The 14,870-nt window shown below is 42.3% G+C and overlaps 1 protein-coding gene across 1 annotated transcript in view; it reads right to left on the bottom strand.

Annotated features, from left to right (window-relative positions):
* Nucleotides 1–14,870, bottom strand: part of ABCB11 (ATP binding cassette subfamily B member 11) — a 574,638-nt gene that overhangs the window by 75,311 nt on the left and 484,457 nt on the right. Inside the window, exons 21-23 of the mRNA XM_078681619.1 lie at nt 12,933–13,037; nt 12,683–12,844; nt 7,661–7,864 (exon numbers count right to left, since the gene is read on the bottom strand). Of these exons, the coding sequence (XP_078537745.1) occupies nt 7,661–7,864; nt 12,683–12,844; nt 12,933–13,037 (471 nt within the window). The remainder of the gene's footprint in view (nt 1–7,660; nt 7,865–12,682; nt 12,845–12,932; nt 13,038–14,870) is intronic.

Here is a 14,870-nt window from a genome sequence, read left to right as displayed (position 1 = left end):
TTTTAATGGAACAGGCTATGTAAACAAAAAAGTGAGGGATGAAATGCTTGAATTAATCTCATCCACTGGTAATTACTCTGGCTGCATCCCAGTCCATCGTTATTTTGCACACCATGCCACCTCAGTTTGGAGCCAGCCATATGCTAATCAGTCTTTACCTTGCTCCAATGGGAACAGTCCAGTCTGAGCTGCTAGGCCAGGCCCTCCCTGAGCCGGAATGGGACAGGCTCTGCAATGTTTACCAAGCATTGTCAATGCCAATAGGTCCAGTTTATGAATGCACTGTCTAGCCAGACCTCCTACAAATCTATATACATTCATGACTGCCCTCCTTCGCAAGCACTTTTTTGTGGGAGCATACAACTTCTGTGCCATCAAAACATGTACTCTTGGATCCCAACACATGGGCGGAACCAAAGCCACCCTTCTAGGGATTCTCAAGCCAGACCATATAAATCTAATAATGCAAATGGATTTTGTGGAGTGCATGCAGCACTCTCTTTGACTACACCCTGCTGCAGTGCAGACATATGTCATTCATGCAACAACCAACACAGACGGCTTTCACTTTACGAATGGATACTACCAGCTTTGAGTTGTAATATGTTCATTGTAAATCACAAACACATTTGTGAGGTGTAATAATATCTATTTTGCACACTGCAATTACAATTTTGCATTGTTCATGTTTCTGATAAAAAAAACTGGGACCCTAGTGTCGGGATCGTAATTTGCCTTTCAAATGCGAAAGGATGCCACTGTTTAGGTCTTTATATAAGAAGACAAAGTGATGCATGCTCAGTCTATCCTCTCTACCACGTTTTAGAAATGGAGTCCTTCCTTTGGAACAAAACGCTCCAAGAAGGGATGACTTTCAAAAAATATTTTTTCGAGTTTAATTTAGGACTCCTAAGCACTCACGTATGTACTTGTTAAACACAGAGGGGCAGATTTATGAGGAAGTGCCGCAGAGTGGCAAGGCAAGCCCATTGGCTGCACCACGCTGCAGCAATTCCAAAGCACAGGAATGCAACATATTTACAATAATATGTCGCATTCCCCTGATCTCCCCTGCGCTGGCACACAAACAGCTGCCATGCGCTGGCGCAGGCACCCTTGCAAGGATGCCTGCGTCATGGGGAGATTGTTTTTGTGCAGAAGGAGCACCTTCCTGCACAAAAGCAATCACTACAGGCCTTTTCCTCTTTCTATGTATGCTGCAAAATGCAGCACGCATTGAAAGAGAAAAAAACGAGGAGAAATTAAAACATTTCTCCTCGTTGCGCCTCCCCTGGGGAGGCGTGGCATTCAGACGCATTTCCAGATTTACGATTCCTCGTAAATCTGGAAATGTGTCTGGTTCCATGGTGTTGCGTGGGAACACCCACAGCATCACCCATGGAACGTTCCTTTCACGCAAAATGCTGCGTGTAAAGGGGTCATATTTACAAGGACAGAAAAAGCAACAGGGTGCCTTTTCCTGTCCTTGTAAATATGGAGCAGTAAAATACGCCACCAGTGCGACACAAAAAGTGACATACTGGTGGCGCAGGCAGCTTGTAAATCCACCCCAGAATGCTCATTTTTGTAATTCCAAAGTGAAGGAAAAATATTTTGCATCTTAAACTGTTTGAAGCCATTTGATATGGTGGAGCCATTAAGAACTTGCACGTTGCTGCTGGATGAAGGTGTTTGATTCCTTTAGTCCAGTCAATCCAGGTATGCAGGGTTGGTAAAGGAGGTTGCATAAAGGCTTTAATTACACCTGCAAGTGATCGTAACTTTTCAAACTTCAATACGTGTAACACTTAGTGAAGTTTGAAAAGTTTGTTAATATTGCAAACCTTTTCCTGCTTGTACAAATTTCCTAAAAATAACTCTTACACATTTTTAGAGAGAATTCATCCCCCAAGTCTGTACTTTTGTGAGGGTGCCTTTTTTACATTTTGCAAACTTCACAAATATTTATTGGACAACCCTGACAACTTTGTCAACGCTTAACTTATTGAAAGAAACAATTAACTCTCGCGATGATATCGGGGTTGGTATGGTTCATTAACATGATACCTCAATAAATTTGACAGTTCTATTTTACCTTGTTTGCAAGCTGCAAACTTCAATCGTCAATAACCGAAAAAATGCCCAAATGTGCCAAATATATAGCTACTGATTGGAATTCTCCACATTTCCTCGCTAAAATTTAAGTGTAGAAGTCATCACTTGACTACAAGGCAAGAGCTGTACCTTTTAATTACCCAGGTTGAATCTTTATTGATGCAAGCAGGACTACTGTATGCTATGGGATTTTCTTTACAAAATCCACCACAGTCACAAGGCGGTTGCCTCATGGAGTAAATACATTTCACGGGATTAGAATGGACTGACAAAAGAGATCATCAGAGCAAACAGAACCACTCAGGACAGAATGCTTGACGCCAATAATTGCACTTATCTGCATAGCGAAAAAATATACCAGTGGGAGAGAAGCATGGAGGAATTATGGAAAGAGTGTCCTAAGAATTAGAGATACTGCGAGCACGAGAGGAGAGATCACTGATGAAAAAGCTAAAAGGATGCCATGCTATTTGATCAGTGGCGGGGGCGGTGGGCGCGGTCCGCCCCAGGTGGCACTATTTTGGGAGCAGTGGCGGCTGCGCAGCATTGGTGGCCTCTGGCCTTTATAATTGAGTAGAATGCAGTGCTCCATGCTGTCAGGAACAGATAAAACCTCAATTATTATTATTATTATTAATAGTGTTTTGTTAAGCGCAAACAACCCGGGGGCCTCGTAGCGCTAAAATGCTCAATGTCTTGTCAGGATGAGATGTGTGAGGGGGTATGGGGAGGCAGGGGATGACTTTACTGAGCTCCGCCACTGGTCCACTTCCAGCTTCGTATCTGGATCAGCCAGAAAAGAAAGCGTTTTCGTTTTACAGGAAACTGTCCCACATGAAGTAAACACATAAGAAGGACAAGGACAGGTACAGGAGAGGAACATAGAAGAAAACAAGGGTAGACTCAAAGTTGTCAACAGGAAGGAGGAGGAGACGTCACCCGGAGCGAATCACAGAGACTCATCAGAGAACGCCGCGGGAGGAACAGCACTCCGAGCAGGGCCCCGCTGCGAGACAAGAAACCGAAGAGGGCCCACTGCGAGACTCTGGATGCAAGACAGAAAGGAGAAGGCTGCAACTAATTCCAAGAACCAAAGAGGAGTCAGCAAAACACCATGCCCTGCCACACTCCCGGAGGAGCGCGGCTGACACAGGTGCATGATCAGATGCAATTCTGGCAGGGGAGGCAGGAGGGAATAAAGGGTGGTATCGGCTGGGGCCAAGTTTAGCAAAATGTTGTGTTTTCTGTGCAATAGGAGCAGACTGTAAGAGACTCTTCATATTTGAAGTCCGCCTTAATTTAACCTTGTTAGCTGGAGGAGGTTCTTTTTGTTTATTTATTAGTTTAGCCTTTGTTGTCTTAACCCCTTGGAGGCGGGTGCGATTCTGCACCTGTGCGGCACATTCCGATCGTGGGTGCGGTCATGACAGCCGGGAGCCGTCATCAGCACACGAGCACTGTGTGCCATGACGGCTCCCAGCCGTCATCAGCATGGAAGGGGTTAATATCAGGAATGGGTCTGTGTAGTGTATGTAGTTCGTCAAATGGAGCTCGCTAACCAGGCAGGGACTCGAGCTTCATTGAGCTCCCTTTGTTCTCTACTGTCCAGCTGCCTCCCTTTTAACTCCTGTACATTATACTGCTGTTGTGTACAATGGTCCCTATTCATTCCAAACACATGTTGTGAATACCAACAATTTACAATACCCTTTTAAGATACAAAACTTTACAACAATTAACACAAAACACACATCCATATCTATCCAAACAAAGCTTATCATTGCTAAATAAGCAAGAAGCTGGATTTGGTAATGCTTGTTAATGTTTGTTAGGGAACGGACTTTCACACCCAGTGCCTTTAATCAATGTACAAGTTCACTCACACCAATGCATTCGAAAGAAAAAATAGAAAATAGTGTCCCACACAAAAACGTGATGACATGAGCTAAAATCATTAGTGCAGCCTATAACCATCAGCTGACTCTTCAGCTGCGTGTGGGTTGCATTTAGACATTTTGCCAAAAATAAGGGAAACACGGTGGACTTGGCTTCTTAGGTGACATCAATTTATGTTTCAACTGGTGCCCTTTTAAACCAAAGACCAGCACTTTCTACTGGACATTTGCTACTTGGCACACAAAGAACTGTATTTGTGCCACAGCCTACAGGGCATACTTACTGTCTCGCATACCATTTCTACGCATCTTAGCAAACTAACCCTACATGCTACAGAGCATGGCTCTTCTTGAACACTCTGATATGGCACAAAGATTACAAAAGAAAGCAAGAACCATTACATAAAATAGATCACACCTATTGTTGTTTGCAGAAAACAGTACATAAAGACTTGTATTGTCTGCAACACAGCTAAACAACAAATGGCAAGCCTTCGCACAAGAGGCTCTCAGTGTGAACAGCGCTGAACAGACAGCTTGAACCATATTTCAAACCTTCCAGTTAACAACCACCTCTAAACACTACTTGAACACTGTCGTGCAGCTATTATTTTGCTACTTTGAACACGCTGCCAATACACAGCTCTTTTTTCTAAAACTAGTGGGAATGATAACAAACTTACTAAAAAACAAGTTTGCCTCATAACTTGAAGAAAATCTTTGTACAATATCTCAAGGTATTAGATGACCGACCTACATACATGTGTTGATAATCTCAGGTGGCTGATAGGTGTCCTAGACAATCAGTCTGCCATACGTATTACATGCCTTGCAGTGGCACACGTACCGTTCGTGGCATGTGTCCAGAAAGTCACGGAGAGTGGATGTTTTGGTTTGCCTTCTCAACTAAAGGTCAACACTCATGGCTTTAACAGAAAAATACTTAAGAAATTTGATTTTAGAAAAAACATTGCCTTCAACAAAAGGCAAGAAAGAAAGAACCTGGTCAATGTGCCAAAAAAACCGACGATAGAGTAATTGTCAACGAGTACATTTTGCTTTATTATCATTTGGATTATGGTTTTATCTTTTTTAAGCCAAACCTCGGTAGAAATTGAAATGAAGGATGTAAGTTGAAATCTCTCGAAGTGAAAAGCGCACCAGGGCTCACGTATGAAAAATGTACCTAGTGTGCAGCGCACATGCAGCAGAGCCTGTATTGTATTGCACACGTAGGGAAGTGGAGCTTCATGATGCATCCCTTAGCTTTAATTCTTTGCAATAGGTGCATTCTGTGCTAAATGCAGTCCTTTTTCCCCAGCACCTCACCTCCCAATACCTGCCATGGGTGGCAATCTAAGAGGTAGCCCCGGGCGCCAGAAGCTCTAGCTACGCCACTGTATTTGATGTTTCACTTGTTCCTTACAAGAAATAGTTTTTCCTGTATATCTCTTTCCTTCATGCATCAGCTTTTATACCTAGTATCCTAGGTAATTACACAACAAATTTTAGAAACACTTTTGTGAAAGGGAATTCTGGTGAAATATTTGTAATCCAGCAAAACATGATCGTTGTAAATGATGTAGAACCACGTGATCTAAAGATACAAATCAGTCAACTGTGAAATAAGAATATGTGCCAACAATGATCATCCAACACTATTAAAAGTTAGGTTTAATTTCATAAAGTAGCAACAGCGAAACTAGAGAATGTACTTTCAAAGTTCATCCCACTTTTAGATAGAATGTTGGAAAAATGCATGAAATAATTCACCAATTATGGTTAATTTTAATTATAGGTCCAAAGGAGAAGTCCCCTTGATGAAACAAGCACCAAACTGGTGGGTGAGGACCCAGTATCCTTTCAGAGAATATCCTTTACAAAACTGCATAGGTAAAGTTAGGGGCCTTTATGACCTATAACATCATGATCAATCGTTATCGAACACACAAAAACACATAAGGACAGCTCCTGCTTAGGACATTTCTTCACCACTGAGCAACCAAGGGCTAGGCTCCCATTCATGCCTTCAGTATTATTTGTTAATATATATTGCTGCAGAAAGAGATACTAAAGGTCTTCCAAATCTAATTCCTCCCACTCCTTATTTACTACAGGAAAACAATTATCCAGATTTCCCATATCCTTTGTAGTCTACCCTTAGAAGGAAGGATGACGTTTAATATTGGCAGACTTGCTTACAAGACTCTGTATCTGATCAATCGTCCATATCTTACCTGTTTGTTTAGTAATTCAGGTGGTGGGTAATGATTGAGAAGTAAAGACTTTAAGACACCAACATTCAGCACTTCCCAATGTTTGGAATGCACTGCCACTTCAGTTGAAAACCCAACTCATCCTCTCACTCTTGAGAAAGTGCTTAAAGGTTCATCCTTTCAACATATACACTTTCCCCTCTACAGCTTGCTTCTCTTGAAATAACATACCTCAAGGATGTGGACATGTTCTTCCCTCAGCAAGAAAGTCTACATCTCCAGATCTAAGTAACACATTTCATACCTAGAGGTTACACAGTCTATTTGGTGTTTCTGCTAAATCGTGCAAGTACCACTCGGTGCAGCTGTACATATATGATACGGTTAAATAAATAAATACATTTAGTTTGTGGGAATTAGAGGGATTCTGCCCATTACCAGCTAATGCAACCCATTGTAAAAACTCCAAACACGAATAATGATAGTCAAAATTAGATTAAAATAATTTGGACTACATCAATATCACTGTCTAGCAAGGGCTCCTTGGTGTATTTTCATAATCGTCACTAATCCCTACAACACAATTGAGCCCAGGGGGTAAATATGCCCTGATATGACTTTTTATGTTAGGAGAAAATAGAAATATTGCAAACGGCTGAGAAAAGATGCCTAGTAAAGCTACAGAAAATAGCACAATTTCTACCACCTAAAAGGTATTTCTTGAGGAGACCAGATTCAATACTAAGCCCTAACTCCTAAATTCTCAATCACTACTTTACACTACGACCCCCTGCCCGACCCTAAAACAGTACCCTACACTTCCCTAAACCCTAAGTCCTAAGCCCTAAACCCTAACACACTACCCTACAGTAAGACCCCCGGACACTACCCTAAACCCTAAAGCCTAATACACTGCCCTACACTACGACCACCAGACACTGCCCCAAACCCTAAACACTACACTCTAAGTACAATCCCCCAGACACTGCCCTAAACCCTAAACACTACACTCTAAGCACAATCCCCAGACACTGTCCTAAACCATAAACACTACACTCTAAACACAATCCCCAGACACTGCCCTAAACACTACACTCCAAGCACAATCCCCCTTACCTCTCCTCACATCGTCCCGGTGGTCCTCCACCTCTTTCCCGGTGCTCGTCCATGCAGCCCGCCTTGCGCCTATTACTCCACATGCGATTTAAAACCGTATGCGCTTTAAATGCGCATGCGATGTAATGTTACGCGGCGTAATGGTCCGCGTTGTTACGTCGCTTGCGTTGTAACGCTTGCGACGTAAACGCATGCGACATAACGCATGCGTTGTTCTGGATGTTCCCCCTGGAGAGGGTATTCAGATTCTCAATGCTGTCAGCTATGCATCCCCTTTATGAATATAACTTTGAAATCAGCAATGCTTGAACAACTTACCCTTCCAGCAGACTCCATAGCATGCTTGTCTTGGTTGGCAAATCCTGTCAACATTTTAGCCTGTAGAGCTCCCGACAAGGCCAAGAACGGCAGGAAACAGAGTATAACCAGGCAGAGTTTCCAGCTGAAGTAGAATGCAATTACAATTGCAACCCCTATATTGGTGAGGGAGTTGACGATCATTCCAATCTGCGATCCAGTAGCCTTTGGAAAAAGAAAATTCAAGCAATGATGACCTCAGCGTTGATAGTATTACAAATGTGAAACTAAATTATGCAATATGATTGGATGATCTTCACTTTGACCAGATGACCCCTTTGTGGATGGGACCCCCAGATCAGAAGTTTACACTGGTGGAGCCAGCAGACTGTCTTCTGGCGTACACATGGTGCTTCCTCAAACTTTAAATACAGTCTGCCGGGGCAGCAGCGATGCCAACTTACTCCAGTGCTCCCACTTTCCCAAACACTAAATAAGGCCCCTCGCGTTCGATGGGTTCTGCCTCAGCTCAGTCATGGGGTAAGAACTTTTTGGAAGCTCCCTGGAAAATGACCTGATCTGCATTTGGAGACACACAAATTGACGACCACCCCGCCTGATTCTTTGATTTATAAGTACGATTCAGAATTGGAATATTGTATGTAGGGAGTCAACCATTTATAACATTCAAGCAGTAGCAGCTCCTAGAAGGAGTGCTTTGGGGCGATGGGGCTTGGCGGGGGAGGGACAGGGTGGGGGTAGTAATCTCTGGCATACGGCTGAACTGAGGTAAGTACATAAATAAATACATTTTAAAATTACATTGCGCACGCTGCATCACCATTTGGCGTTGCAGCGTTTGCAATCTAATAAGTTTTATTTATTTATGTACTTACCTCCGTTCGGCCCTACGCTGGAGTTTACCACCCCCCACCTTGCCCCTCCCCCGCCCCACTGCCCCGCAGCACTCCCTTCAGGAGCCGCTACTGTATTCAAGGTAGGTGCACACTCAGTGCCCTGGATTCAAACCACGCAGACAGTGCACAATCATACTTTTAGATCCGAATCCTTTTGTGGTTTGACTCAGTCAAAATTCTATCCCTTTGGTTCCTTTACCCAGTCAACGAGCTTTATTTCAAACAAATCCCAATATGCCAGAGTGCATCATCCAAATTACAAAGTCTGTTTCTTTCCAAACTTGCTATCCACACAGTCTGAATTTAGGACTGCCATTGCGAACCACAATGGAACAGACACATTTGGCAGACTTTCCTAATATCACAATTGCACCTCTTTTGGGGCCAGATGTACAAAATTGTGTCTCAGTGATTTCCTAATAGCGAATTTTAGTGATTCGCAATTAGGAAATCACAAACTGCGATGTACAACAGAGTGTTTGAAACTGTTAGTGATTCGCAGTGGGTTGTATATGGACCGACCACATCAATATTCATGAGGCAGGGCACAATTTGCGACCCATTGTGAATGGCTATAATCACAGGGATGGTGGCCTGCTGGATTCAGCAGACCGCCATGTCTGTGTTTGCTTTTTAATAAAGGCAATATTTCTTAAAGGAAACAGGGGTGCATTTCAAAAATAAAAAAACGAAAAGCTACCTTTTCAATTTTTGAGTAGGCAGTGATCCGTGGGAACACTGCATGCTCTTAAAAAATGTTGCCGCCCACATTCACGAAGGGGAAAGGGACAGCATACCCTGTCGCAAAACATTCATACATAACAGTGCTATTCGGCATTGGGAAGAGACTCCCAAAATCGCAAAAAAGCAAAATGAGATTCGGTAACAAGTTACTGAGTCACGTTTTGCCTTCTGTACATGCCACAATGCATTTTACTGGTTGCAAACGACCCGATGGGCCATTTGCCACTGGTAAAATGCTTCGTACATCTGGCTTTAGTGATCCCAAAGATAGCACCTCAGTTGGTTATGGGCGCTAAGAAAGCATTCCAAATAAGCCTTCTTTTATAAAGGTTTTCACTTGTAGAGGCCCAAATTAAATAGAAATGTGCATTTCACAATAGGCTCCCCAGTTTTACTTATCGACTTACCGTAATAACAAACTCCACACTATAGGAGGTAAAAGAAACATAAGAAGATAAAACTTGTGCTTACTAATAGAAACCTAAAATAATAAAAAGGAAGCAAGTCTATAAACTGAGGGGCAGATTACAAGCCACTTGCGACATCTTTACGACACCGTTGCGTCACTTCCGTGATTCAGCGGTGTCGTAAACAATGCGCGACTATGCAACATATTTACAACGTGAAGCATCTAGTGAGATGCGTCACGTTGTAAAGCCCTGCTCGACGTTATACCTGCGTCGGGTATAATGTATGCAGGGTAGGCATCCGTATCAAGGGAGCCCCGTAAAAGTGACGCAGTGAAATCTACAAGATTTCGCTGAGTCACTTTTACGACCCTGCTGCGTCAAAACCTAACGCCTGCTTGTAGCAGGCGTAAGGAGTGATGCAGCACAGCAAATATAGGCCACCCCTGAGCAGTGCTGGAGTTGTGTCGCTCTTGCGAGACGACTCCAGTACTTTGTCAACCATACGCTGACAGATGCTTCAGGCATCTGTCTCTTCTTGCGACACGGTGCGCCACATTGTAAATGGGGCGCATCCATGGTGGTGCAAGGATTTTCTAACGTCACACAAAATCACTGGCGCATCCCTGCTGATATGCAGGGATGCAGGCAAACTAAAGAGCAGGACGACCAACCAAGGTTTAGCACAACCAATACACAAGTACAATATGATTATAACTCTGGTGCGAAACACTTCCTATCCCCGTCGTCCTAGGGCATAATTCTGATCATTGTGTTCTTAGGAAGGCGGAAGGTGCACTCAATCAAATCCAACAACCGTTCTTTTAGTCCAATTAAATTCTTTATTTCGGTAATGTTTACCAAGAAATTGACATAGCCAACGCGTTTCGTTCCTTGTAGGAACTTCGCAGGGCTCTAATGGATTTATACCTGGTCGTCGTAGACACCTGATGAGGTAAGTTCAAAATTATAGAGATAATGACCAATAAAGTAGATGAATCCTCATCACCGTATCACTTTAGTGCTCCTGATGGAGAGTTGTAGAGGAAACGTTGGTACACACTCCAGGCCAAAAAGGACTAATAAAGAGGACACCGTACAGGGTAAATTCTACACGTAGTAAATTGCAGACTAGAACAATATTAAATCCATGGACATATGTAACAAAGAGAAGCATCAATTGGACCCCTCTGGTACGGCACGAACTTGATCAAGTTCGTGCCGTACCAGAGGGGTTGGCGTTGGCTGTGTCAATTTCTTGGTAAACATTACCGAAATAATTTTATTGGACTAAAAGAACGGTTGTTGGATTTCATTGAGTGCGCCTTCCGCCTTCCTAAGAACACAATGATATGCAGGGATGCGCCTGTTATTGTAAATCAGCCCCTAAGTATTCTCTAATCTTATCCCAGGTGGCAGAATTTCTTACTAAATCACATTCGAACAAAACTCCAATCTATTATCCTTGGGGAAAAACTTGAGGATTAATTTCTTCAGGACACACCTGCCAGACTAATCGTCTCATATCTCAACTCTATATTTATGCTGTTGCACTTTCCTATTTGTAAAGCACTCTACTTCTTATGTGGCCAGAATTGCTTTGTAAAAATACCCCCCAAAAAAATGCTATTCCAGGGAAAGGTCAGTTTATTTGTTGGTTGGATGGGAACGCTTGCCTGGCAACGATAGGGAGTATACTTTCTCCCCAACCGCAGCCATTTTAAGGCCAGTCGATGAAAGTGCTTGGAAAAAGCATGCTTTCAAGTATCAACTTAAGACAAAATCGAGCATATCTGAAAAAAGCGAAAGTCTACCTACTATAAGAGTGCTCACTTTAATTATGTAATGGTGTATACTTAGGAGAGGAGAAAGGGAATCAAGTTCCCTTCACTGAAGCACCATTTTCTCCAGATCCACAGCATTTGCTCTTCCTCTCCCAAAATATAAATCCCCAACCAGAGGTGAGATTGATAAACTGAATATTTCAGTTTGATTCAGGCATTGTATAAGTCTAGGAGTGGCTATAAACTCTGCTCTGCCAGCAGAGTTTGCTGAGTTTTTCCTCACTCCGTGTTATGCTTGTAATGTGGCAAAACTCAGCCGAACGCTGCGTGGCAGTGTTTTTTCTCATGCGTAACTCACCAATGTTAAGTTCATGAGCGCAAGGAAGAATTTCTGTCCCCTAGAGCGCCACTTGGTGAGATTTTGTCAATGAGGGCGGTCGCAACAGGATGCAACCATCCACATTGAGAAAGCTGCTGCTCGAGTAGAATATCTACTTGAGCAGCAGAAAGAAGCAGCGCCACTGGCGTGCCGCGTTGTGCTGTTTTCACTGATTTTGCAGCACAGAGCAAGCTCCTGGTGCCAAAAATCAGTACCAGCACTACTACGTGCCCAATTCTGCCTGCTCTCAGAACTCTATGGAATCTCGCTGAGTTTTTATGTAGCTCCATGGAATTCTGCGGAGAAAAAGTCTGCGAGTTCTGCCCGCCACTAATTAAGAATGCCACAGCCAAATACAGACCCCAATGCTCTCTTGAAAAGTCCCCAAAACCGCAATGCATTCTGGTCACATACTCAAATAAGTGTGTTCATTCTATGCTTCTAGGATGGACTGACTAAAATCTAATGATGTATCCAAGACAGTGCGTTCAGGGGATAAAGTTTAGAGATCCTAGATCATAATATTGCTCGAAGGGAAAAAAGGACTGTATAGAATCCTGGTCTATGTTTATTTCAAATAAGCGACACACATGCTGAATAAGTTTGACTTCAAACATTTTTCATAGGATTCATTGCAAATATATGTTATTGCTAAATAATATATATATATATATATATATATATATATATATATACAGTATATTTTGTTGTAAAAAAATAAAATAATTTAAATATAAAATATTTTTTTTAAATGACAAAAGTTCCAAATAACTGCATCTTTGAGTTTAATAACTCAATGTCTAGATTCTTACCCCTTGAACCTGTGAAGCATCAGTTGCAAGTCTTGTGGTCAGAGCTCCAGGACTATTCCTGTGGTCATCAAACCAACCAATTTCCTGCCCCAACATCGCCTGGAAACCGATTTTGCGGAGCCGCTTTGTTAGTAACTCTCCAGATTTAGCAAATGTGAATCCCTGTTAAAGACATGCAATCATAAGCATTTTTGCCACATAAAACAAAAACTAACTGCAGTATACCTCAGACATAAGCAAGTGTCATTACCTGCAAAAACTGTGTGAAGAATGATATGGTTCCAATGATAGCGAAGAGCAAACAGATTCCGTTAATTTGTCTTCTTTGCTCTATTTCATCAGGCAAAGAGAAAGTCTATTGAAAAGAGCAGGCACAGTTAAAAAGATTATTTTCCAAAGTAAGCATCTTTTTGTATGAACTGTCAGCATTGGAAATAGAGTTAAACTATCTTTGTGCTGTGTGCTTTTGTCACTCTCTCTGTAAGGATTTCACCACCTACTGCACCTCTCCTTAATTTCTGTTTTGTATGAGTCTTTGAACTTCATGAAAATACCTCATCGTGTGGTGCACGGTGTAGGTCCCCATTTGCTTAATAGGTTTCCAGGGTGCTTAACAGCTCATTTGGTCTTTTGTGTCTGTAGCTAAAGGCATGTTTGTGAGTGCTTCTGAGACCTGTGATTCTCAGCAGGGATGGGGAAATACAGGTAGGCTAGTTGAGAGTCCCATGGACGATAGCGCTGACTAGCCTTATTGTGTGCCTGAGATTCATCCACCTCTTTTACCCAATAGGTAGGTATCCCTAGCCTCCTGGTGGTCTTTGGATAGTCTTCCTCGTTTAGGTCTGGTCTTGCCCTGGGAACAAGAAAGTGTTTTACCTATTTGTTTATATAACATTTATATTTACCGCTAACTTCACCAAGTGACATAAGTGCTCTGAACCTGGAATGCATGGCCATCAGTCTCCCACTTACCTCTCCTACTTCTCCGCACTGCAGGAAGGGGTTGCTCTTTTTAACAGGCCTGAACCCATGTGGTTCTTTCCCCTGTTTCCACCCGCACAACTCTTGATTGGGTTCGAAGATCTCAATTATTTCTACTTTCCTTTGTTCTGAGGATCTCCCTATCTCCTCTTGCTTAATGTTGTTGCCTGCCTCAATCTTTCCTCCTGTAGTGTTCATGGGGGTTATGCCATTGGATGGGTTTTGTCTATTGGAACTGTATGGTCAATGAGTGTTCTAGGGTCCTAAGTTCTCCATACTAGTCAGGACCAATTCCATCTGTTTATTGTGCGATTAATTCAAACATTACACATGTTATATAAAAATATCAAAAGACCTTACAAAGAGTTAAAAAGATGATATAAAAGATAAAGTGCAAAAGAAAGAAGCCTCCTGGTAATTAACATAAATCTATCTATCCATCTTTCATCATGGCAGGGACTTTACACGAGCCCCACCAGCCTCAGTGAAATCCCTTAGTGAAAGATCTTTTAGTGAATTATTGGCACCCTGACGACATGTACTTGGCTTTCTGATAAAAAAACTGTAATTCATGCTGATTTTTATACGCTTTCCAGTTGAAGAATCTTTGTAAATTGCCAGAGAGTCGGTCTTCCAATTGAACTCTTTTGAGAATATTATCGCCCTAACTTTCTAAAAACTATTATTTCTATTTTTCCCCTCTAGCTTTTTTCTACTAATCTTGTGGTTATTGTATTTCTTCTTTTTTTTAGAACCTTGTGTTGGACATTAAAGGCCAGATATACTTAGGGAATGGTCTCCGATTAGCAAATAGCGATTTTTTGGGATTCGCTATTCGGTAATAGCAAACACCCATGTGCGAATGTGTGTTTAACACATAAAGGGCCCCATGTATGAAAATAGCATTTTGCGATTAGCAAATAGCGATTTTTAAGAAATCGCTATTTGGTTATCACAAAATGCGATGTAACAAAACAGACAGTAAATAGCAATTCCCTAATTGTGGTTTCTTAAAAATAGCGAACCCAATTAGGAAATCGCTATTTGTAATTGCGACTCCATTTGTTCCTATGGGCCTCAAGGCCCATAGGTGCGAATGGTCTTGCATTACCTAAATTGCGATTACCTAATTGGTAATCGCAAATTAGGTAATGCAAAGGCCAGGTTCCCCGGGGGCCTAAGTCCCCCTGAAGCGCCCTTAAAACAA

The sequence above is a fragment of the Lissotriton helveticus genome, chromosome 3_1 (assembly GCF_964261635.1).
Source record: "Lissotriton helveticus chromosome 3_1, aLisHel1.1, whole genome shotgun sequence".
NCBI lineage: Eukaryota > Metazoa > Chordata > Amphibia > Caudata > Salamandridae > Lissotriton > Lissotriton helveticus.
This window is presented reverse-complemented; position numbering and strand designations above follow the sequence as displayed.